At 38.5% G+C, this 23,870-nt stretch overlaps 1 protein-coding gene across 1 annotated transcript; it reads left to right on the top strand.

Moving 5' to 3' along the window:
• The first annotated feature begins 219 nt into the window (after positions 1-219).
• On the top strand, positions 220-10,203 carry LOC115264574 (dynein intermediate chain 3, ciliary). The gene is made up of 5 exons (XM_029868417.2): positions 220-1,428; positions 5,486-5,899; positions 5,960-6,089; positions 7,519-7,602; positions 10,026-10,203. Exons 1-5 carry the CDS (start codon positions 355-357, stop codon positions 10,097-10,099), a joined length of 1,776 nt encoding a protein of 591 aa, XP_029724277.1. The 5' UTR covers positions 220-354; the 3' UTR covers positions 10,100-10,203.
• The last annotated feature ends 13,667 nt before the right edge of the window (positions 10,204-23,870 follow it).

The raw sequence follows: 23,870 nt of genomic DNA, 5'->3' as shown, positions 1-23,870 counted from the left end.
ATCATCTTCTATAGAAGTGTTAAAGTAATTACCGCTCAATCCTTTCGGAAACACCTGTTGAATGTTAAGCTTTGTGAAATGTTATCACGCGGGCCAACCGTTTATGTACTAAAAACACGTGCGTTGATATGGTCGAAAGCAAGGGACAGGCGCACTCCGGGCCGCCAAATCAACAAGCGTGATAACATCATAACATCCATCACCTCGCGGTTACTACGATACGCTTCAGCCTAGTTTAACGGAAGTAAACAACCTTGACAAGAGAAGGAAAATTTCTTTAGAGTTTTCTGTGAAATCTGGTCCCGTTTGAAGGCTCCAGTAAGTGCGGAATAAGTTTGTGAAATTCCAGGCGAAATGGATATCGAATACCCGTATCAGAAGGAACGCCGCGAGTTCGGACGGCAGTGTCTGTTTTCCGACAAGAACAAGGTCGAGTTTTCGGAAGCCGCCAACCATGAGTTTTTCAAGGAGTACATCCTTCGGGATCCGGTGGACGTCGGGACTCAATACAGCAATCAGATGGCTTTGAGCGAGGTCAATACGGAAAGCGCTGAATATGAAAACCGTGGGATATTGCATTCGGAGGGTGGATGGCCTAAGGACGTAAACTACTTGGATCCCGAGCAAACGGTTCGGTATCGGAGAAAGATTGAGAAGGATGAGAACTACGTTAGTCAGCTGACGTCTATGATGAAACCGATGGAGCATTGTATCTATCAGAACAATGCTGTAAATATCTATGAGAACTATTTCGAGGGCTTGGACCCCGCACCTCTCATGGAGAAGAGCAGCTCGAGAACTTTGAACGTTTACCGAGATCCCTCAATCTACAAACAGCCCGTAACTCATTTATCATGGTCACCCGATGGTGGCTCAAAAATTGCAGTCTCTCATTGTAATCTAAACTTTCAAGAAACATCAGGCAAAGCCGTTTGTTCGTACATCTGGGAAATCGAGAACCCGAATGCTCCATTGCTCAGATTTACTCCCCACAGTTCCATAATTTGCCTGGAGTACAATCAAAAGGATCCCACCACGCTGGTGAGTGGCATGTACAACGGGCAAGTCGCCGCATGGGATACCAGAAACGTAAAGGCTCCGGTCATGATCAGCGAACGGGAGCACTCGCACAGGGCTACGGTGAACTCGACCTTGTGGATCAACTCCAAAAGTGGAACGGAGTTCTTTTCCGGGTCTTCGGATAGCCAAGTGATGTGGTGGGATACACGGAAACTCTCGCAACCCATAGATACTCTGCTGATGGATCCCGTCAAGTCGGATGAGCAGGACCTGTCGCGTTCGTATGGTGTCAGTTGCTTGGAGTATGAGACTTCTATTCCTACCAGGTTCATGTGTGGGACGGAACAGGGAATGCTGTTTTCCTGCAACCGTAAGGGCAAATCACCACAGGAGAAGATTGTTTATAGGGTATGGCAGTTAATTTTTACTTCTTATTTATGTTCTATTTTTACCGAAACCTGGCCACGTTGGTCAGCATGGCATTTTTTCTGGTACAATGTATTTTGGTTAGATTGGTTGAAAGCAACTGCAAAATTTGGAAACAAAGTAAAATTTCAGGCTGTCAAGTTCTTTTCCAAGATAGGGGCTTTATTGCAGTTTCATATATTAGGCGCCCCTTGCGCCTTTTACGCCATATTTAATATGTTCTGTGCACGGGTCTACAGGGGTACTATAACACATCCCCGAATGGTCCAGTACTCCAAATTCCAATGCCCCGAATGATATTATACCCCGAATAGTCCATTTCCCCGAATAGCCCATGTCTCCGAAAATCATTTCCCCGAATAGATTATTACCCCGAAAAAAAAAATAGTTTCCAATAGTTACTGTCAGAGGAAACTTATGTCTGTGGAAAATTGGTTTAAATTTTCATTATTTTTTTTTCTTCTTTTGTGCATAGGCTATTCTTTCTAGACTTAGGCGTTTATAATAAGATAATGATGTGGAGCAAATGCATGTAGGGGAATTGTGGGTAAAATGAACAGTGGGGGTAAAATGAACAGGGTGTGTTTTACGGCATTAAGGCTATTTATGCATATTTTAACGATTGAGTTCTATGCAACAACATAAATCATTGTACTTTTGCTGATATTGGACTTAAAAATTAACTAAACCACTTTAAAATGAGGAAAATAGCAAAAATCATGCAAACAATATGGTGTGATGTAAAACTGAACTAAGCGTAATTAAAGTCTATTCGTCCATTATTCGCAAATTTCTACATGTGTGATACCATATTCTAATGCATAGGTTCCCAAACTTTCAGGTCGCGCGACCCCCTTTTGCCAGCAGATGTGGTTTTCGCGACCCCCCATAGAAATTCCCTCATTTGTTGTCTGTTACAGTAAAATATTCGACTGTCCTTCGCGACCCCCTGCATGAAGGCCGGCGACCCCCCTGGGGGGTCGCGACCCACAGTTTGGGAAACCATGTTCTAATGATTTAATCCTAAAACATTTAATGAAGAAAAAAAAATAGTTTTTGCTTTTCAATAAAATTTTAGAACTAACTTTAAAATAAAGAGCTTGGGGGTAAAATGAACAGTTGGTTCAAACTTTATATATTTTTTTACAAGATTTTGTTCAAACTCGGTATAGTGAAATCTCTAACGTATATCGTTACACAACTAGAGTAAAAACGTTAAGAAAACATATCTTACTTCAACAAAGTAAGATTGTTATTAGAAAACCCGTTTGTTTTAGTACATTTTTTCCAAATATTTTTTTCAGTACAGTATTTAAATATGTGTTCATTTTACTCCCATCGATTGTTCATTTTACCCTCACTGTTTTTCGCTACTCGGTTTTCTGTCATTTTTTGCAATCGAAAAAAAATAAAGAAAACTGTAGTTTTGAGATTTTTTTCTTCTAGAATGTTTAGAACATAATACCATCTACGATATCAAATGATAAAAAAGAAATATTTTAACTTATTTCCATTGCAAAACGCTTAGGGTGTTCATTTTACCCCCATTTCCCCTAACACAGATTTTTCCTTCTTTTGTCATAGGTTGTTCTTTCGTCTTATATTGTTATAGTGATAAGTACTTGGCGAGTTGTACACAGTCCATGCAACAAAGTCGAAAGCCTTGTCACAAAGAACAGTTTGAGTTAACTAAAGCAGCAGTATGATATGAAATTGTCACTTACTTATCATACAGTACCGCTATTTCTATATATTCAAAATAAATAATTGCTTTACATCCTCAGTATTCCCAGGTTCGAAAGAATAGCACTTGCACAAAAGAAGGAAAAATAACTGATATTACACACTTAATTTTGATTACCGAGTTCGGTAATTTTTTGACGACATTCAAACTGCTGAGCACCGAACTCGTTCAGCAAAAATGCATTGTTTACCTTTTCCATACGATTTTTACAGTTGTTTTACTGAACCTCAGTAAAATCGATTACTGAATCTACCGAGATCGTACTGCTGTTATAATCTCGTCAAAAAAGTACCGAAAAGGCAATTCAGAAATAAGTGTGTAAGGTTCATACTATTTGCATTCAATTTCAGTGCAGTGTCAGTTACAAATATTTGGTGGAAACTATTTCTGCCCATCTGAAATTCTAAGGGAAAAGTGTTATTGCGACATTTGCACCCATTTAGACTCGGCCGAAATTCATTATCATCACAGTCGAATTTCGCACACGACTTCGCAGCGGCTGGCATACACAAGTTCCGTTTAGTTCATCACAGGCGCGTCGGATGCACAACAGGTAAACAAAATCAGTTTAATGAGTGTGAAATGTCGCTGGGAAATGATGATTCAGTGGATTCTCAAATTATCACAGTAGTCTAAACATCAACAAGAAACCCAATATGTATTGAAAAACATTGTTTTGTAGGAAAATGGCATTCGGGGTAATGTGTCATTCGGGAAAACGGTTTTCGGGTAAGAGTCTGAATGCACATAAGGCTGAAAATACCCTGGGCTTGGATTATATCTTCCAGGAAGCTTTGATTTCAGGCATGTGGTCGATGGCCTTTGCAGTAATGATTAGAATAGCTGAATGTATAATCAATGGCAAACAATTCTGTAAGAATCAGATCTCCAAGTCATCTGATATAGTTATACTGATCATGACGCTGCATAGTATATCGAACATTTGTCGAAGTCATTTATGTGCCGGGAAAATATAATTCCAAGTTGGAGAGAATATTACAAACTGAGGGAGGGTAATTGGCCCAGTCAGACCCCTGAATGGGCAATGTGGGTTAGTTTATGGGAATGCCATTGAAGGTTTGTAATATTCTCCGAGGCTTTCGAAATCCAACAGGGCGCGTCCCCGGGTTGCGGATAGGGGGAAAAGGGAGATTTTTCACATTTGTACTGTAATCAGCCAATGTGGTATTATCTCCTATGGTGTTGTAGTGCGAATGAATGATCTCATTCTATGGGAATTCGAACCTTGTAATGTATTGTTTATCAACTTCAATTTTCTAAGCTTGACAAGGTTTTGAAGACAAACATGAGATGAGAGAATTGCCTAATAGGAAAGTCACATCAGCAAAGCTTTTACATATGCAAATGCTATCCATGGGGTCATGTCTAGCATTTAATATGTATGGCAATGACTGATTCTTACCTAGCAGGGGTACTACAAGACCACGCGGACAATTCGATTAAAGGCTTAATTGGGGATAATATATTTTCCAGAACTGAAGGGACATTTTTTCCGGGGTGACTGGCGAGTCGGAGAGGGTAGAAGTTTCCGTTTGTTATAATTGACAAAATAAACAATCGGGCGCTTTTTCTTTCTATGACTTGCTTGGTATTTTGTGGATTATTGTTTTTTGGTTTTGGAAGGTATGCGATTCACTATTGAGCCTTAAAATTATATTGCATCTGAATAGCATTGATATCGTCAAGTCTGCACCAACACCCTAATCCCACACCAAAATACCCTTTTCCTATCCCATGGCGTTTATGTGGTCAGCAAAGACTATTCAGCCATTACCCCTCCTTATCATCGGCTTTGGACTGACTTGCGCTCTCATTGCCCCACCAAATGCTGCAAAATGAAAATGAAAATGAATGCACATAAGGCTGAAAATACAATAGGCTAAAGATTAGTCGGGCCCGTGGCGAATTTGGTCAATGTTTGTTACATAAGCGGATGGTCGTGAGTTCAATTACCAGTCCCGACACAATGTCTTCTTATTCTTCTTAGCATAACGTCCCAACTGGGACAAAGCCTGCTTCCACAGCTATTAACTGAGAGCAGGCACGAAGATGTTCTATGCCCAAGAAAGTCAAGGAAATTTCATTTACGAAAAGTTCTTGGAATGACCGAGAATTAAACTCCTCCACATTCAGCATGGCCATGCTGAATACCTGGCGATATGGGCCCTACCCCCTATGTTGTGACAGTAAATCAATAAGAGGAATCTAGAGCCTGGTTCAGTGAAAATAAATAACTTTAAAATTATGATAATCCATTGTTCATTCTAATTACAGCTTCCATGCCACACCGGACCGATTTACTCCCTGACCCGTAATCCGGCGTTCGTTAAAAACTTCCTCACGGTTGGCGATTGGATTGCTCGCATTTGGTCCGAAGATTGCCGGGAAAGTTCCATCATATGGACGAAACACCACTCGGTGATGTTAACCGATGGCGTTTGGAATCCGACCCGTTACTCGATATTCTATGTCAGCCGCGTGGATGGTGTTCTGGACGCATGGGACCTGTTGCAGCAACAAAGTGACCCCATTCTGAGCATCAAAGTTTGTGACGAGAGCTTACGGTGCTTGCGTGCTCACGAGGGCGGGTATTTGGTTGGAGCCGGTAGCATTAAGGGGGCTACTTTTCTGCTGGAAATGTCCGACAATATGACGTCCATCAAGAATGATAAACCATTATTGACGGCGGTAAGAAGCATCAACTGCATAAATTCTTTTTAACGTTTTCGGTAACACAACTCTTTCTAGATGTTGGAACGTGAAAACCGGCGCGAGAAAATATTGGAAGCGAAATCACGTGAAATGAAACTCAAAGTTCGAAGTTTGCACCGACAGGAGGACAACGTTGACGACAAGCCGAAGTTATTCCAGTGCCAATGTGAGTATTGAATGCTTTGAAATACTAGATACTTACAGGGGATAGACAAAATGATCGGGACAGGCAAAATGTTGCCTTCTCAAAAAATATTCAAATAGCTGTAACTTTTCGAAAAGTGCATCAAATATTCTTAAATTTTTACTGAAAGTGGATCAACTAGTTGTGTATCCGTGGACAAAATTTCAAAAAGATCGGACAATTCTGCACGAAGTTATAAAGATTACAGAAAAAGGTATATTTTTCCGATAGCCAACTTTGAGCTGTTATATCTTCGGATTCAATGAATCGAATGCAATGAAATTTTGACCATTTACGACTTATATAATGAGCTCTGAAAAACGTTTGACTCAACTTGAAATTATTCACAAAAGAAAAAGTTATAGCGATTTCATTTATTTTATGATTTTTTAGTAAATTGGTCCATTTTTAATATGCATCCCATTACTTTTTCAATGAATTGCCGGCTATGTTGTTACTTTCTTTCAAAACATATTTATATTCAAGACAATTAGAGGGAATATAAATTAACAAGAATTAGCATCTTGAATTTTGAAACGATGTTGAAATTAAGGAAAATTTGATGATTTATAAGAAAAATAATCTAATCGTTATAACTTTCTTCCGTGTTAAGAATTTTAAGTTAAGTCAAAAGTTTTTCAAAGCTCATTGTATAAGTCATATATGGTCAAATTTTCATTGCATTCGGTTCATTGAATCCGGAGATATAACAGCTCAAAGTTTGCTATCGGAAAAATATACCTTTTTCTGTAATCTTTATAACTTCGTGCAGAATTGCCCGATCTTTTTCAAATTTTGTCCACTTATACACAACTAGTTGATCCACTTTTCAGTAAAAATTTGAGAATTTTTGATGCACTTTTCAAAAAGTTACAGCTATTTGAATATTTTTTGAGAAGTGAAAATTTTGCCTGTCCCGATCATTTTGTCTATCCCCTGTATATATAAGTCCTATAGGATTTATTTGTGAAGCAATGTCATGATTAAGAGTAAGATCCAAAAAATATCTTGAAAATCAATGCAAAACATCAAAAAGGTGCTCTTTTGTAAAAATATGGAAAACGTTTTCGTTATAACTCAAAAGCCCAATTATTTCTTCAACATTTAAGCACAGACAAACAGTCGTAGCACTTCCAACACTTTTCGATTCAATACATAATCACGAACCCGAGTAGGTGGAAACATCTAATGAATATTCAGTTAAGTAATTCTTTACTGAAGAACAAAAACTCATATTGGTTTGATTGATATAAGAGTTTTGGCCAACCATCAACTTGTCAAATTGGCAGTTAAATCGGTGTACAACGGGAGTTACTAGAGTGTTACGTCTGTTTGTCTGTGATATTAGCATTTCATGTGGGATTCCCACAAATAACAGATAGCTCATTATAATTTAACCTTTTTATTTCAGCTGCGTGCGAAGCTGCTGAACAAGATTTCCTTCAGACGCTAGAGAGAGAAAGGAAAGCTCGTTCTCCGGAAGAATATGATCAAGGTTTGTAAAAACACCGTTTCGGTTTGTCAGCACGTTGAATTTAAAAATCAGACCACATAGAGACAGACATCCAATCTAAGACAAAATTTCTCCAAATGATGTGCAAAAAGTTCAAGACTCTACACATTTAGAAAAAATAACGGATTACGGTTACATATCTCACCGTAACTGTTGAGATTACGTAGGTACTGTGAAAAGTTCGATGATTTTTAAAATTACCGATCATTCTGTGAATCTCAGAAAAGTGCACAGTAGTTTGTTACAAATTTATGGCAAACACAAAAAAAAAAAAGAATTATTTGTACTAACAAGTGCGATCATGTGGGATTGAACTCACGACATTCTGAACAGGAAAATACCTGCTTACTTGACGGTGATGCGCATTAACTGAGATCGCATCATGGGCGGTAATACTGCTGCAATAACAGACAGGACGTGGAACGATACACGCAGAAGCGTAAACAGCAGATCCGTGTCTTTTGAGAGCAACAACGATGCCAAAAAGAAGCGGAGTTCGAGGAAATGGAAATGCATTGCCGTTCTGCAGAAACAAGGAAGTTCTATCAGAAGCTCAACGCATCCCGCAGTAGCTATATGCCGCGAGCCGTAATGTGTTGAGATAAGGACGGGAGATGAAAGATGAAAACTACTCTGAACGGCGTGGAGAACACACAGTTAGGATTGATAATACTACTCTAAATCAAAAGAGTTTTGCTGCATGCTATGGAGCACTGTTTGGCTTCTGCCTTGTCGCGAAGAATCGAACGAACCCTAAACAGAGCTTGAACTTGAATTTATTTGACCACCCGTAGTTGCTACTACAGTATCACCAGATCAGCTACACTCACATAAGGAACCAATGAGATAGCTGCTAGGGATTAACAAGCATGTTCAGTGTATGAGAAGAGATGATCTTCAATTTTTAGGCGACAATGGCGCCTGCTACGTCAGGTTGCGGGTCAATGTGGGGATGGGGAGGGGAAATGATGATTGCAGTCGCTTGTTGCAGGCTTTGTACCTGCACAAGGTTATGCGGATATCGGAGTTTTATTGGAAAATGTTTATTTTTGGCATAGGGGTTCACGCATTGGTGCCTGGATGCCAGACGTGAAGTTATAGATTGTGTGAAAATGATTATGAAGTGACACAGTTCGATTGGTTGCATAACTTGTAGGCGTTATATGATAGATTTACATTGTGTTGTGAAAGTTGGAAGGAAGGGAAACGGCTTTTTTAGTAAGAGGTATAAGAGGCATAAGAGGTGTATGTAGAGAAAGAGTATAGAGAATTAGATGAAAGTATGAGGAAAGGGACGAGCCAGGGATTGAACCTAGGACCTTCTGCATATGAACAAAAAGCGGTAGCCACTAGACCACTAAGCTTGCCATGGTGCGAACGAAATCCAAACAGAGAGGCAAAACTGAGAAAAAACGGGGAACATCACTTGCACGAGTAGAGCATTTTGAGCAGTTGATAGTAATGCCCCAACAAACAAATACGATGTGCTAATCGAGGCGCAGTCGTGACCCAACCAGCAAATCCAAGCTGTATGATTGCATTTTTATTGTCAAAATTCAACCTATTCGTAACTACTGTATTGATAGTTATCACTGAACTTTTCAATAGTTTCCAGAAATTTAAGTGTTTTGCAGTTTATCACAGAAAAATTGAATCAATAGGTTAAGAAATAACTACGATTTGGAAATCTAAAGTTGACTTGTTTATATGGAAACCAGCTTTGGTACAGTATTATTGCCCGATACTGTAGGCACAAGAAACAAAGACAACAAATGTGTTCAATGGCGCTATCGTTTTCAACGCATTCTGATTTGATTTCCTATTTGAGACACAAATAGTTATAGATTGGATGACTGTTCTCTATGACATAATTCAGGATCCTGGCTCAACGGTGGCTTATTAAATTTTCTATAAGGAAATATAATAGGGGTACTCACTAAATAGATAAAATTACTGGGTAAGCCATGATTTTCTGCTTATTTGAAATGTTTCATGATTTGGCGAGTGAAATAATCAAAGATTGCCTTGATGATCGCGACGTTTAATCAGTTTACGCTGTTAAGTGAATCCCCCTAATATAGTTTCAGCACAGACAAACAGACGTATCACTTGGAACAAATTGTGATAAAAGTCATCGTCACGAAAACATAATCGCCCAATGCTAACCAAGCTATGTTATGCAAACCACTCAGTAGGTGGCGGTAGTGAGCAAACGTCAAACAGGAGTAAAAACGATGCGAGCGCCGTGATCGAGTGATTTGTGAACTACAAAATATTTGAACTAACCGTTAAAAATGGTAACGATGAAAAGTTAGTAGAGTGAGACGTCTGTTTGTCTGTGGTTTCAGTTTAACATTTGATCAAAAACTCCTTATAAAATCTTACGCATTTTTTTTTGCTTCCAGAGTATGATCCACGAAAAATCGCCGAACAGGAACAGATGAAGGAAGCCCAATCAGATGAAGATATGCTTGAATAAAACAATCAATTTAAAATTTATTGTGAGGATTTATGGTTTACACAATATGCTTATCAACGACTACTGAAACGACGTTTATTACAAAATAAAGCTGATTGATTCGATATTTATTGAGTTTTTATGGTTGTCAAACCCTGTCGTAGCATATTTTCCCATACCCAATACATGGATCGTCACACAATCCCAGACTCACCCCCTCCCCCCTCAAATGCTACGTCATTTATAGACGCTTCCCTACGTATATTTTCATAAAACACTAAAAAGTAACATATTTTGGAAGAGACGGAACATTTCTTGGTGATTATTTCGTTTCAGAGAGCGAGTACATGGGCTTAAGCCTCAGGCATTAGGGCCAGGGCACTCGATGTAAATATCACTGTCCTATCCCAGGAAATTGGGTTCTTTAGGGGTATCCGGATTATTTCATAATCGGATTCTCCGCCCTACAATTAGTCGAAATCCAAAATTTCATAATTTTTGGAGTCCGGGAACTATTTTTAAAATGCATTTAAAGTTTGTATGGGGATTTTTTTTTGTTCGGGTCGAACTGTCACTTTATCGATTGAACTGTCATTCTATCCACAAAAATGAAAACTGTTTTGTTAATTTAACCATCAAAACAAAGGTATTTAAATCCAATAAAATCACGTAATACTCAGAAAAATGAGCTCTTTCGATTAGGCTATACAAAATAGCAATATTTTATTCACTAAAGAACCCAATTGTGCTGATATGGAGTGTGCATTAACTTTCTTAGCCACGCCACTCCCACCGATTCAACGTACAAAACTCATTCCCCTAAAAATCAAACGATTGGTACCGTTGTCCCTGTTTCTTCAATTATCGAATTCAAAAACATGCGTCAATCATGTTATTCATAAGTGAATTTTTTCAACCCCATTAGTCTATACAGTGGGCCTGGCCGTTTGAACCCTCTAATGGATACCTGGGGTCCATTGGACCCCAGAGTCACTTTGAAGTGGCCGCAAACAAGTTTGGATTGATATATCGGTTCCATTTTCACAGTACCTTCAAACTATACAGCGATGAGTTATTTAGGACAAAATAGGGCACTGCATGAAAATCTCTCTTTCTCTTTCACTCTTACAGAAATTCTGTAAACAACAAGGCCACGAAACGTCAAAGTCCCATACAAAATCAAAACAGTGCAGTGCCCTATACCAATAGTTTCATGGTGTACTATGGATTATTTTCGATGTCAAAGTTGAACCGGGCGATTTTGTACCCCTGGGGTCCATTGGACCCCACGGAACGAATGATTGTATCTTTTGATCATGACTTCCTAGAATAATGCTTGTTCTAGTTGTACTTTAATGAGGAAATCGGTAGTGCTACAAATCAAACACAGTCACTATTTGTACAACAACTTTATTCCACGTTCTGAACCGCGACGCGGCGATCAACTCACTGGCCCTCCAGTCCAGTACACACTCAAATCTATTTCGATTAAACAGGACAATTCATTGAAAGGGAGGGACACTTTTATAATAGTACAACAATGCTGTATTCGACAAAATTGTTCCACAAACCAAGGGCAATCTTATGATAAATAAATTGAATCGAAATTAGCCCAGTAGATGGCGCTAGTGTGTATTCAAATTACGCTTTGATAGCTTTAATATCTTGATATTCTGAATGTTCGTGTCTTCGGAAAAAGTGTTAGATACATCAAGATCTATTTGATAATTAAAATTTTGCTAATGCTTTTTTGCAAGCAAACGCTAATAGATACATATTCGCTCAGCATCCTAGATATCCTGAGCGACAAACGTCCTCGTAAAAGTAAACTTCTTTTGAGGTTAATATCTTGATGTAATATATTAGGGGTATTCACTAAACAGATTAAATTGCTGCGTAAGCTATGATTTTCTGCTTATTGGAAATGTTTCATGATTTTGCGAATGAAAAAAAATCAAAGATTGCCTTGGTGATCGCGACGTTTAATCAGTTTAATAAGTTTACGCTGTTAAGTGAATCCCCCTATTGACAAACAATACCAATACTTCCTATTTGATGGATAATTTACTTCAGAATTGACTCACCAGGTAACGAAAGTATAGTTGCTGTTCGGATTCGACGAAAATGAACTACCGTCTTGTAGCAGCTAATTTAGCAGCTCAAACTGCAAGTTTAATTCAATTAGTTATAGTTCGAGTCATTCAATTTTTTTTCTTACAAAGATAATTTTTCTCTCCGTGCCTCTTGAAACGAGACTTTTGGTTACCTGCCTAGCTCGACTTGCCTCAACAGTAGCCTGAATCAAATTCACATTTTTTTTTAATAATTAGTAATGATAATTGTCGATCTACTTACAGTAAAATACAATCCGGTAATCCAACTACTACTTTACGGGCAAATTCCCTTTATCAGCACCGAAATTTACAACCTATGTGAAAAATAACGTTTCAGTACACCAACTACCACCTATTTCACACTATTTACCTAGTACGCCGTTTAACGTCTACTTTAAACGCTACGTACACAGCGGAACTATGGTTCTACTCCACTTTTGCTGATTCGGGGAATAACTATTGATTTTCTAACCAATTTTAGAAATTACTTTTGGTGATCGCCACGTTCTACACTATCCTTTCAAAGTTTTGTTTATGTTTTTACATTTCATCTACGGCTACCTGTACCTTCAAGACCTTTCCATCGTACTAGACTGGTATTCGAAACCAATCCGTGTGGCCAGCGCGGCAGATTTCATTATTGCTGTGTGCGTTCAAGATGCAAACGGTGCCGAAATGCGCTTCAAACGCGGTAACACATGTTACCAAAGGCAACGTAGCAACCATAGCCAATATCACCGCCAACCTAGGATAAAAAAGCTCCCACTGACATCGGGTTACTTGTTAGAAAATCTTACCGCATTTGGTGCTCCCGCATTTGATATTTGCATTTTGAATGCACACAGCAATACAGTTGCAAAGATTACATATGGATAAGACCTTTGAGCTGAAATAGTTATTTATGCAACAAGTTGCAAAATGATGATTTTTTCAGAACGAGTCGTACATTTATCCAACGAGGCTTGCCGAGTTGGATAAATACGACGAGTGCTGAAAAAATCGAGTTTTGCAACGAGTTGCATACAACATTTTTTGTAATTACGAAGACTACCCTTTCAGCACAATCTTTTCTAAGCACACAAGCATGTTTCAGTAGAGACCACGTGCTAGCTTCCGTGCTAGTCAGCGTAGTTTTTTTGTTTGATCAGGTAGGCTATGGTGTAGTCAGACTGGGTGTATTTTATTAGTAGGTGTCACCTGGTGTCACAAATGATCGAGCTTCTGACGCCATTCAGCAGCAGTGGGCACAGGTGGGCACCAGCAAAAGCAGTTTCAGTTGCTGTTTTTGCATCTGAACCAATCTGATCGGTAATCGAATCAGAATTAAACAAAAATAGTCCTGATTCCGATTCAAGTTATTCAGCCGATGTAGAAGCAGCAGCTGCATGTACAGGAGTCGCGGCCGTTGGAACAAAGTGCATGATGGCAAAAGTGCCGAAAAGTGTTACTTTTCAGCACTCTTAAGAGTGCCGAAAAGTAGTACTTTTCGGCACTCTTGTTTTAGTGAAGAAAAGTAGGCCGTTTTGTGATTCTTATCGCGAGTGAAAAGTAGGGCATTTAACAACGTAATTACAAAAATGTAATTTACATTTGTTACCATATCTCGATCGAGAGAAAATATTCTAAGTTGATGGTGCTCCTGCACAATCAATTTATTTCACCGATATCTCAGTCTAATGAAAAGATATCATTTTGATGTTTTATGTAAAGATGATCGTCTGACTAAGAATTACTCGTTGATTTAGTTATTAGGTATTATGTATAAAAACCATTTCATTACTCAACCATGTCTCCGCTAGTCTGTAGATTCTATAGTGTTAACCTTTTAGGACGCGCGCCTATTCTAACCTAAAACTGCACCGCACTCGCGCTGTATACGACGAGCGAGGTTTTTGATGGTGCATCCTGAAGGGCTAATTTGAATTATTGGGCTTTTTTTATGAAGGCCGATGCCTGCAAAAAACTTTGCCGTAGACACTATGTCAATAAATAATCCCGATGTACGACAGATATACACTGTACATGCTCATTAGCGCCACTTCATGGCAGAATTCCGAATCAAATAGCTCATCAACTGTGAATGTTTGACCTACCGAACAACTATGTCAAAAACACCATCTTTCTAAGTAATCAGGATCCTGAGATATATATGAGATATAAAATTTGTATGCTTACTAGCGCTGCCTTATGGTGAAATATCAAACCAAACCGTTCATCAACTGTAAGCCCTTGCCAAAGCAAACAACTTTGCCGAAGACACCAACTCTACTAGTAGTCAGGTTCTTACGATATATGAGATGTTAATTTCGTCAGTGTTACGTCTGTTTGCCTGTAATGTCTTTTTGGATTCATTCAAATAATACGTAACGAAAAATTTGATAATTTTAGAATGCCTCTCTACTCCACGTAACAACTTTTATATAGGAAATTTGAAAATTTTGTATAAAGCGTAACACAGCGCGTGATCTGCTCGCTCCCCTAGCTTTACGTAATATTTGAACGACCCCTTTTGAGCCGCAGGACATATATGTCTACCCATCCACAGAAATGCGATTTACCCTATTGTTATGAGCGTCATGTCCGCATGCTTAGGTACGTTTCATCCTATTGATTGAGAGCATTTTTGGATGCTCTGTAGCGTCACCTAGCGGAATTTTCCTGTACTAAATGTTTTATCACTAGATAGGCCTTGACATACCTAACATCTTTGCTGAAAACATCATCCTTTTAAAAATTAAGGATCACGAGATACACGAGAATATATGTTGGGGTCTAATGGACCCCAGGGTCTCAAAATGGACCTTCATTTAAAGTATCCCTTTGAGGGTTAATAATTGTGTCATCTCGCTGATATGCTACAAATATTAATACTGACAAGAAAATATCGGGAGAAATTCCGGTATTTCCAGGATGCTTTCCAACACTGGCTGTTTTTCACAGTATACATATTGCGATTTTTTTTTCGACTTAGACTTTGATGCGATAAATTTCGTCGTACTCATATTTCGCTTTCGATTTCGCTGTCAATCTCAGTCGCAGGGTTTTTGCAACTCGCCCGATAATGTGACAGTTTTCGCCGGCTGTCTCAATGTTTACCATTAAGGTCTTTTGTTCTCTAGACACTATAGATTCCATAGACTCGCGGAGACATGGTTGATCAATACGATTTTAGTGTGTTTTACCGTGAATTTAGAGTGTACCGAGCGAATATGACGTCACGCAATCCATTGTCGCTATTGGAATTGTGACGTCATGCTCGTTTGGCTACACGAACTGACAGTTCGTTTGGCTACAGTTGTCTTCGCCTTCGCGAGTCTATGGAATCTATAGTGTCTATATTTTGTTCTCGGTCCACCAGCTGATCATGTTTACACAACAAAACCAGCTGGTTCACCGATGCTTAAGTTCATCCTTATTGTTCTCGGCTACCAGCTGTTTATGTTTTCATAACAAAATCAGCTGGTTTCGCCTGAATCGGGGAAAGAAGGCGAAAATGTGTCATAAATGTTAGGTTAGTACCAACCGGCTGCGATGCGGCCATGTTTTTGAAGTCATCATCTGTTTCAGGTCAAACATTTGATTTAGGCGTAGTTTACGAATGATATTTTTTCTTTAACAAAAAAGTTCTTTGTATCCCCAATTGCGGCCTAATTTGAACACGTTTTTATTTATTGTAACATATTTCAGCTAAGAGAATTAGATTTTTTCATGATTCTCCTAGTATTTTCGAAAATTTTCTTTTTTGTTGTGGAAAATATTACGCGCTTTTCAAGTGTTGGTCCAGAAAAGTGTATTGTTTACAAACTTTTGCTGTCAAAATGGGGTTCAACGCACAATGGGGGTCAGAGATGTTGGCTCGCTTTTTTACTGTGGGGTAGTATTCGGATGACAAGTGGCTGGTTAGTACCATATTAGGGCGAGTTCAATTTCGTCGCCAAAGTCTGATTATTCGTAAAAAATACAATAGAATAGACTGAACATTTCTTGGTGATTACTTAAAAAGATATTGCTGGAATTGATTTTTTTTTGCAATTTCTCATCGTAATAGGCTGTTTTACCTGACGCAAATCTGACAGGAAAAGGCCTACTTTCCCACACCAAATAAACAGTGCTGTAATGGTTCATTACAGCACTGATTTGCGTGGCGTAATGAACCATTACAACACTGTTTTCAGTTTTGATCAACTTCTTGATGCTTTCTGGACGCAGTTTTGAAAAATTGTGACAACTGCACAGTATAACCTGCTATGATCAGATTTTCTTAACCATGGCAATGAACATCAGTGTGCAGTTTGATGGAAAAGTTTTGTTAAAAACTATCCTCAAGCGGTAATTTATGAAACTGCAAAAAACGTACGCAACTCGTTGCAGAACTCGATTTTTACAGCACTCGTCGTAATTATCCAACTCGGCAAGCCTCGTTGGATAAATGTACGACTCGTGCTGTAAAAATCGTCATTCTGCACTTTGTTGCGTAAACTACTATTAAACAATCTTGTGTAAAAAATGTCGAAAAAGGCTTACATGTGAAAGTAGGCTATCCACACAGACAAACAGACGAATTGCTTAGGACAAATTCCGATTGAAATCATTAAGTGCTGTTAGGCTTTCAGCGACTAGTTCTGGTGCTTTATTAAATACTAGATACCGATAACACTAGTTAAAAAAAAAATCAAAAATCATGAACTTCTATCAACGACCAAATTTTTTTATACATAACTAAGTTCTGATATCCAGATCGTGCTGCAAATATTTTGCGTTGCAGTCAACGAGCTTTAAATCTTTTTGCATTAATCGAAAGCTAAACATAAGGTACACCGGGGCAAGTTGGAACGGGTGGGGCAAGATGAAACAGCGGGTTAACTGTTTTCTAATGATTGTAAACAATGTAACTGCCATAACACATACTTTTTGATTTAAACAAACTTTTAATGAAGGATAAATTTCCAAATTGTATTGGAATCTATTTCAAAACTTCGCGTTTCATCTTGTCCCACCCGTTTTAACTTGCCCCGCTGTACCTTATTATGTTTCGATCATCTGAAAAAAATTTTTGCGTCAGGTTAGTGGGATTCAAGATATTGGTAATTATGTAGGCCGACCTCCTTGAATTTGAGCAAAATTCCCATAAAAATAATGAAGATTTGTATTTTTTCAATAAGAAAAAATCAATTTAATAAATATTTCTCAACGTACATTCGAAACATTGGATATTAGTCAGTTACAGTAAAATTTCAGCTCAATCGGAGCATTAGTAACGGAAATAGAGATGAATGAAGGAAGCAACTTTGCTTAAAAATTGAACAAAAATCGATTTCAAACCGGCAGCCTTGTATGGAAAGTCGAAAAAAATTCCGCTCTACTTTTTTTCCATCACGTTTTCGAACTCATAGCATGACTCTACACTAAAAACGATCATCAGCTTACCGAGTTCAGTAGTGTAATCAATCACTGCACTGTACCAACACGAGACCCACAATAATGTTCAATGTGATCTCCTAGCTTAGGTACATGAGGATACATGCAGCTCTTTGTTCGCCAGTTGAATAATCACTTTCACTGTATTTTACAAACGTTTCGTTGTTTTGATTTGTTGTTTCCTATATTGTATGCATTTGTCACGGTCGCCATGTAGTGAACTAAATTCGAACATCGCTCATTCGGATTGACTGTCTCGTTCGTGTGGTTTGCAATAACTGGTATGATGTTTTACTTATTTCCTTCAGCGTGGGTCATAGAGGTTGTTTTTATTTTCAGATCAAGCATTTTTTATTCCATTTCGGGTTCTAAGTGAATGTAAGAAATTTAGGCGCGATCTGTTATGTCTACACTTTGCACATCGCGATTGAAATTCGTATGGGATTTTATATGGGAAATCTTACTTTTTTCTTTTTTTTCATAAAGAATAACATAATTCTAAAAGTATGTAACCGATTATGTAAAAGTATAGTCTCAGAAAAACTTTGTTGAAGACCGCAAACCGATCCGAGTTAGGCGCGTTGCCAAATACACCACGAGAAGACGCGAAGATGTAGTGACTAACCTCAATTCAAGTTCAGCTTGAAATTCTGAGGTTAGCTCTACCACAGACCGGACATCTAATTCATCCAAAAAAAAGTGCGGTCTGTGGAAAAAATAACCTCAGAATTTCTAGCTTAACTTGAATTCAAATTAGTCACTACATCTTCGGGTCTTCTTTTGGTGTAGTTGACAACGCGCCTGTCTAGTGAGTAGGAGTCGTGAGTTCGAGTTTCACCGAGAGGACGAGTAACTTTTTCACACATTCCACTCCAATTTGTCCATTTCTTACTCACGCCAGTATTTGTAAAGTATAGCTTTTGAAATAAAGTAAAACTTGCACTCGACTGGGTAAGTCGCAAAAATCAATAGTTAATTAGTTAACTACACAGCGCAACATTTTTTTGTCTCAAGAGCAAACTTATGTGTCTCCGAAGGATTTTGGGCCGCTGAATCCGAATCCGGGCTCAGATTTGCTCCAACACGTCACAATTTTGAGCTATACCTCAATTTATAGGGCAAAATATGCGATTTTAGGCTTTTCTGACTGCAAGCCATTAAGCATGGAAATTTTTTTTCCAAGCAATCAAAAGGTTAATTGGTCAATTAACCTTCTAAATTAACGACTCATGCAAAATATTTCGTTTTACCTAATCAAATTTGATAGATTTAAGCATTTTATGTTACTATGAAAACTTGCATGCAACTTTTGGAGGGTGACTTGTATGGGAAATATCGTACCTAACATAAATCGCTTAAAACTATCAAATTCGATTTGGTAAAACGAAATATTTAGCATCAGTCGTTAATTTAAATGTTAATTGACCAATTAACCTTTTGATTGTGTTAAACTGGCACAGTATTTTTCTCGATCCCGAACTCACTAACTGGTCTCTGGAGACTCGCGGACCGACCTTCGATGTTCAAGCGGATGGAAAACGGCAGCAGCAAACACTGGGAGACCAACACACGCGGGTTTCAACTGGGGTTTCGGATTGCGGTTTAGGAATGCGATGGGTACGATGTACACTGTTTCACTGGTTGAAGAAGACTGACATGTATTCATGGAATGGGGGTCCGCCCAAGTAACAATTTAAATTTTATCAAAGTTTTTTAGCGATTCAAAAAGCCTAAACATAAAACCATTGATGCCGACTTGAAAATGCTCTCGAGTTCTTGTATGCCTCAATAAGCTTACGTTCTGGCTAATTGGCCCAGTCTTATTAGGGTCTACAGGACTTCGTATGCAAACCGGCTTAGGATTTCGGGTTGTATCATAGTTTTATCTATCTTCTAAATAAAACCTTCTTTCGACTTGTCAAATGATTGTTTTGATTATTTTTCACTCTCAATGTTTGATCGTCAGAATAAATTATGCTTGGTTGTTTATCCAGCCATCAATTGGATAGATGCAGATATGGAATTCAGATTTGTTTTCCTATTTAATACGTGTCAGGAGACATGCCACGGAAAATTTGTGGTGGATGTGACTGTGATAATGACAAAAACTAAGTGCGCCACACAAACTATGCATAATTTGGATGTTAAATGCATTTAATTTACTCGGTGGAATTGGGTGCAAAAAAGGTTTTTTCAACACAGCGGAGTTTAAAAGTCATTATGTATTTTTCTGACAAAATAAAATGACGGAAACGTGTTGTATGGTTTAATTTGATCTTAAGCTGTACGTGAAATCATAAAATTGAGTAATATTTTTTCCTGTATTTACATGAATTATCCCGGCTAGCCGACATATTTTTCTGATAAAACTCTGTGTTCCTGATGATTCCTCCAATAGGGCCAACTCTCCTGAGGTAGTCATAACTGAGCTCATGATAGAACTAGCGGTTTTATCACAGCATTTTTTTGGTTTAAGTTACGGCCTCGAAATCTTTGTTGGTTTTATGCATTGCCTCACAGTTTTGTGTATTTGTTTACAAAAAAAATCTCTCCGACAACAACCGCAAATGCAAGTTTTATTGAAATGGTATATAATAAGTGATAAAACCAATTCATGTCTACTTGCAAGTCTTTAATTGAAGATGTTTATAGCAGAAGTTATATGATAGTTTTATGGAACGCCAAAGGTTCAAAGTAAAAAACTACCACATAAAACTAATTTAGAACAACAAGCTTTTTGACATGCTCGTTTAAAACCAGGATAAAACATGAATAAACCTTCAAGGCATGCTGATTGTTACTTGGGCGGTTTTATAGGGTAGCGTATTCTAGTATTAGTGCTTATTCTTAAATTAGTGTTACGAGGGTACATAGAGAGGTATATAAGGGTCGATACAATGGAATCGAGGATTTCAAGGCCAAAGTGGCTTTCTCTTTTAGAAGCTACATCTATTTACCGTTATGTTAATCTTTTGTACAAAATCATTTAGGGTACAATGATACAAATTCATTTTACTTAATTTTCTATTCAACATCCCGGCTGCCGAAATGAATTTATTTCTCCTCGTCTAAGTCCGATTGAGAGATCGAAAACAACCTTATGTTCTCTTACTCCGACGTTTCGATCCGTAGTGGATCTTTCTCAATGATTCTGTTGGTTTTGTAACCGTTCAAGAATATTCACGAGGTTTTTGAAACAAGATAGCTTAAGCGCCACTTCCGAAACTCGAGAGACCACCTGTCGTTTTGACTTTGCCCGACTTCGAATGTGCTACGAATGTGGACCGGCAACAAACACACATCGCTCAGCCGCAAAACTTTGCGTGAGAGTGCGAATGTGTAAGGCTGTGACCATAGTGGGTAAGGTGAGATGCGATCGGATGCGATAAGTTATGAGATGAGAAGAGGGATGTTTGATAGGCCATAGTGCATGAGTTTTTCAATGAGGGTGCGCATGTTGTTTTCACATCCTTTTTCGCCTATTTCGTGCGCATCAACGACTCGCGTGATTTGATCGATGAAGTCGCTTGTATGTTGAAGCGCTTCTTTGGATGTGGGTAGTGAAATGATCGTTACACCTATAAGAGCGGAAAAATAAAATGCATCCGCTTTTTGTTTTGCGCGGGTTGTTTTTTTGCTATAACTTAGTCAGTTTTGATCCTGTTGCAATAGCAAAAACCGACCAGTTCAATAAAATCTGGTGTAACTGTACAAGATTGAGATTATTGAATTAATTATTTCAGAAAATAATGTATAACATGTAATCATATCCGCGTGAGCGATGTCTTATTATTTAAGGGCATACATTTTTTTTATTACAAAATTGTCGGCGATTCTACGAGAAAAGATGTCTCTAATAAGTACACAATATTCATCATAAGGACTGTATCGTTAATTATGAGTACATCTTTGAGGGCCTGTATTAAAAAGACTAAGTCTTATTTTGACAACTGCTGTGTGTTTATGTGTTGCTAGCGTTGTAAACAAAAGATAACCTTAATAAAAAGTTAACGTTTTTCCTCAAGTGGAGCAACGCGAGTGTATACGGATGAGAAGCGAAAATCGATTGTGACCAGGTACTGTTATGAAAAATGATTATCGCTAAGAAAATTAGCAAAAGTTGGAGGTGTTAGCGTTTTTTCTGTCCAAAATGCTGTCAAACGATTCGGGATGCATAACACACTGATAGACTCACCCGGACGCGACAGAAAACCGGGTGCGTCCAAGTCAAATTTGGACAGCAAAATTTGCAAAATCTTTAAAAGAAAAAAGGAGGGATTCATCATAGATTGCGCAAAAAAGTGTGGAACGACTATTGGTATGGTTCAGCGCGCCAAGGAGCGTAATTCCCTGAAGACTTACCCAAAACAGAAATGTCAAAAAAAAAACAGTCAAATTCTGGCGGATTATGTGAAAACTCGGGCCAATGTTTTGAGCAAAAATTACATGTGCATAATCATGGATGATGAAACGTATGTCGTATTGGACAACAAGGCACTTCCAGGGGCACAGATTTTCACTGTGAAGCGTGACACTGATGTTCCAAATTCGGAGAAATCGATCTTTTGCAAAAAAAAAGTTGGGAAAATGTATTAGTTTGGCAAGCAATTTGTCAAAGGGGCTGTCCCTAAACCACGTGGTCATTTTTTTTGGGACTCCTCAACCCCCCCCCCCCCCCCCCCGCGTGGTCATTAGTCCATACAAAATTTTTTATTCGTCCATACAAAATGGTCATTGGCCGAACCCCCCCCCCCCCCCCCCCTCATGACCACGTGGTTTATGGACAGCCCCAAAGTGGTATGAGATCGTCACCTTTCTTCACCGTCCCAAGTATGAACGTCGAATTATACCGGAAGGAATGCCTCCAAAAACCAATTCTGCCACTCATCTGAAAGCACAAAGGTCTTACATTATTTTGATCGGATATGGCATCCTGCCACTATGCGCGTGACACCTTTGACTGGTATGAAGAAAACAATGTCCAATTTGTGGAAAAGGCAATGAGCCCTTCAAATTACCCGCAAATTAGGCACATTAAGGACAGACTTGTTAGAATCCCAAAATGGCCGCCACAGTGGCCGACTTTGGCACCTACTCACGATTTCCAGGGCACAAATGGTCGGGGTTCTGCTAAACCGAACCAAAGACCATTTTTTGAAAAATTGAGATTTCTTAACCATTGGGTGAAGAAAATGATGGTCTTCCTTCCATGTAAAAATCCAGTAATTCTGACAGCTCTTCGTGGAGTAAATTCAAAATTTCTGTTTGGCAGAACATATAAAACATTATTTTGCATCCAACCAGAGTGAACTGTTAACCATTTGATAGAATCAGCGAAATATTTTAGTTTTGGTCCAGGCGATGAACATTTCAAGTTCTCCTCATCGCCGTTGGATTTTTAACTTCTAACCGACTCATAGAAGTAATCTGTGAGAGAAATAAACACGTTATTAGAAATATGGGTGTTGGAGGAACCAATTATGTTTCGATGGCACTGATCGCCATTTTTCCAAATCACATTCAGCCAGACCGAACCAAGTCCACGGCATTTTAGAATCAATTTATTCTCAACAACACAAAAACCAACAGGTTTTTAATACCAGCGTTATGTCGATACACCTCATACTGGTAATTTAACACAGGAGCCGTTATTGAACAACAAGCCTAATTAGAATAATAAAGCTTGAAAAAAATCAAACACTTGGTTCGCTTTAGGTGATCGAAAAATGGCGTTTTCGCGAAAACCATTCTTGAGAAGAATGTTTAAAACTTGATTTAAACTTAACGAGTGACCTTCAGCAAGGTAATATGACCTAGAGGTAACGCGCTTGGTTATCACTCAGATGATCCAAGTTCGAAACTCTTTCATATTTTTAACAACTTTTTTTGTACTTAGTTCACTTTGGCAGAACATTTTCATGGTTTTCTTTGACCAGCATAAGTTCGAAGTACACAAATTGCTCCACATTCACATCTCAGGACCTCACGGCATGCAAGGACATCGTTTGACATAATCACTCTTGCTCTGTGCCTCCCACATGTACCGCTTATGAAGAAAAAGTATGGGTGGAAAGGGCTGAGCTGGGAGGGCTTCCGCCGTTCATATTTCAAACTATTTTGAGACCTTCGTGCTACGCGTATAGTATGCGTCCTCTTTGATTCATGTAAAGGATTGTGAGTGATATCGATTTCAACTTGATAGACGATGAAAAATCGAGATTTTTTTCACTATCCAACTGGTTTTATCTGAAACAAAAAAA

The sequence above is a fragment of the Aedes albopictus genome, chromosome 3 (genome assembly GCF_035046485.1).
Source record: "Aedes albopictus strain Foshan chromosome 3, AalbF5, whole genome shotgun sequence".
In the NCBI taxonomy this organism is placed as follows: Eukaryota; Metazoa; Arthropoda; class Insecta; order Diptera; family Culicidae; genus Aedes; species Aedes albopictus.
Note: the sequence above shows the minus strand (reverse complement) of the source record. Positions and strands in the feature narration are given on the sequence as shown.

Excerpts from the sequence above, each read along its gene's own strand:
- LOC115264574 (XM_029868417.2), top strand. The coding sequence starts at position 355 with ATGGATATCGAATACCCGTATCAGAAGGAACGCCGCGAGTTCGGACGG. Across the intron at positions 6,090-7,518 it reads GAAGTTATTCCAGTGCCAAT|CTGCGTGCGAAGCTGCTGAA; the intron begins GTGAGTATTGAA and ends TTTTTATTTCAG. Across the intron at positions 7,603-10,025 it reads TCCGGAAGAATATGATCAAG|AGTATGATCCACGAAAAATC; the intron begins GTTTGTAAAAAC and ends TTTTGCTTCCAG.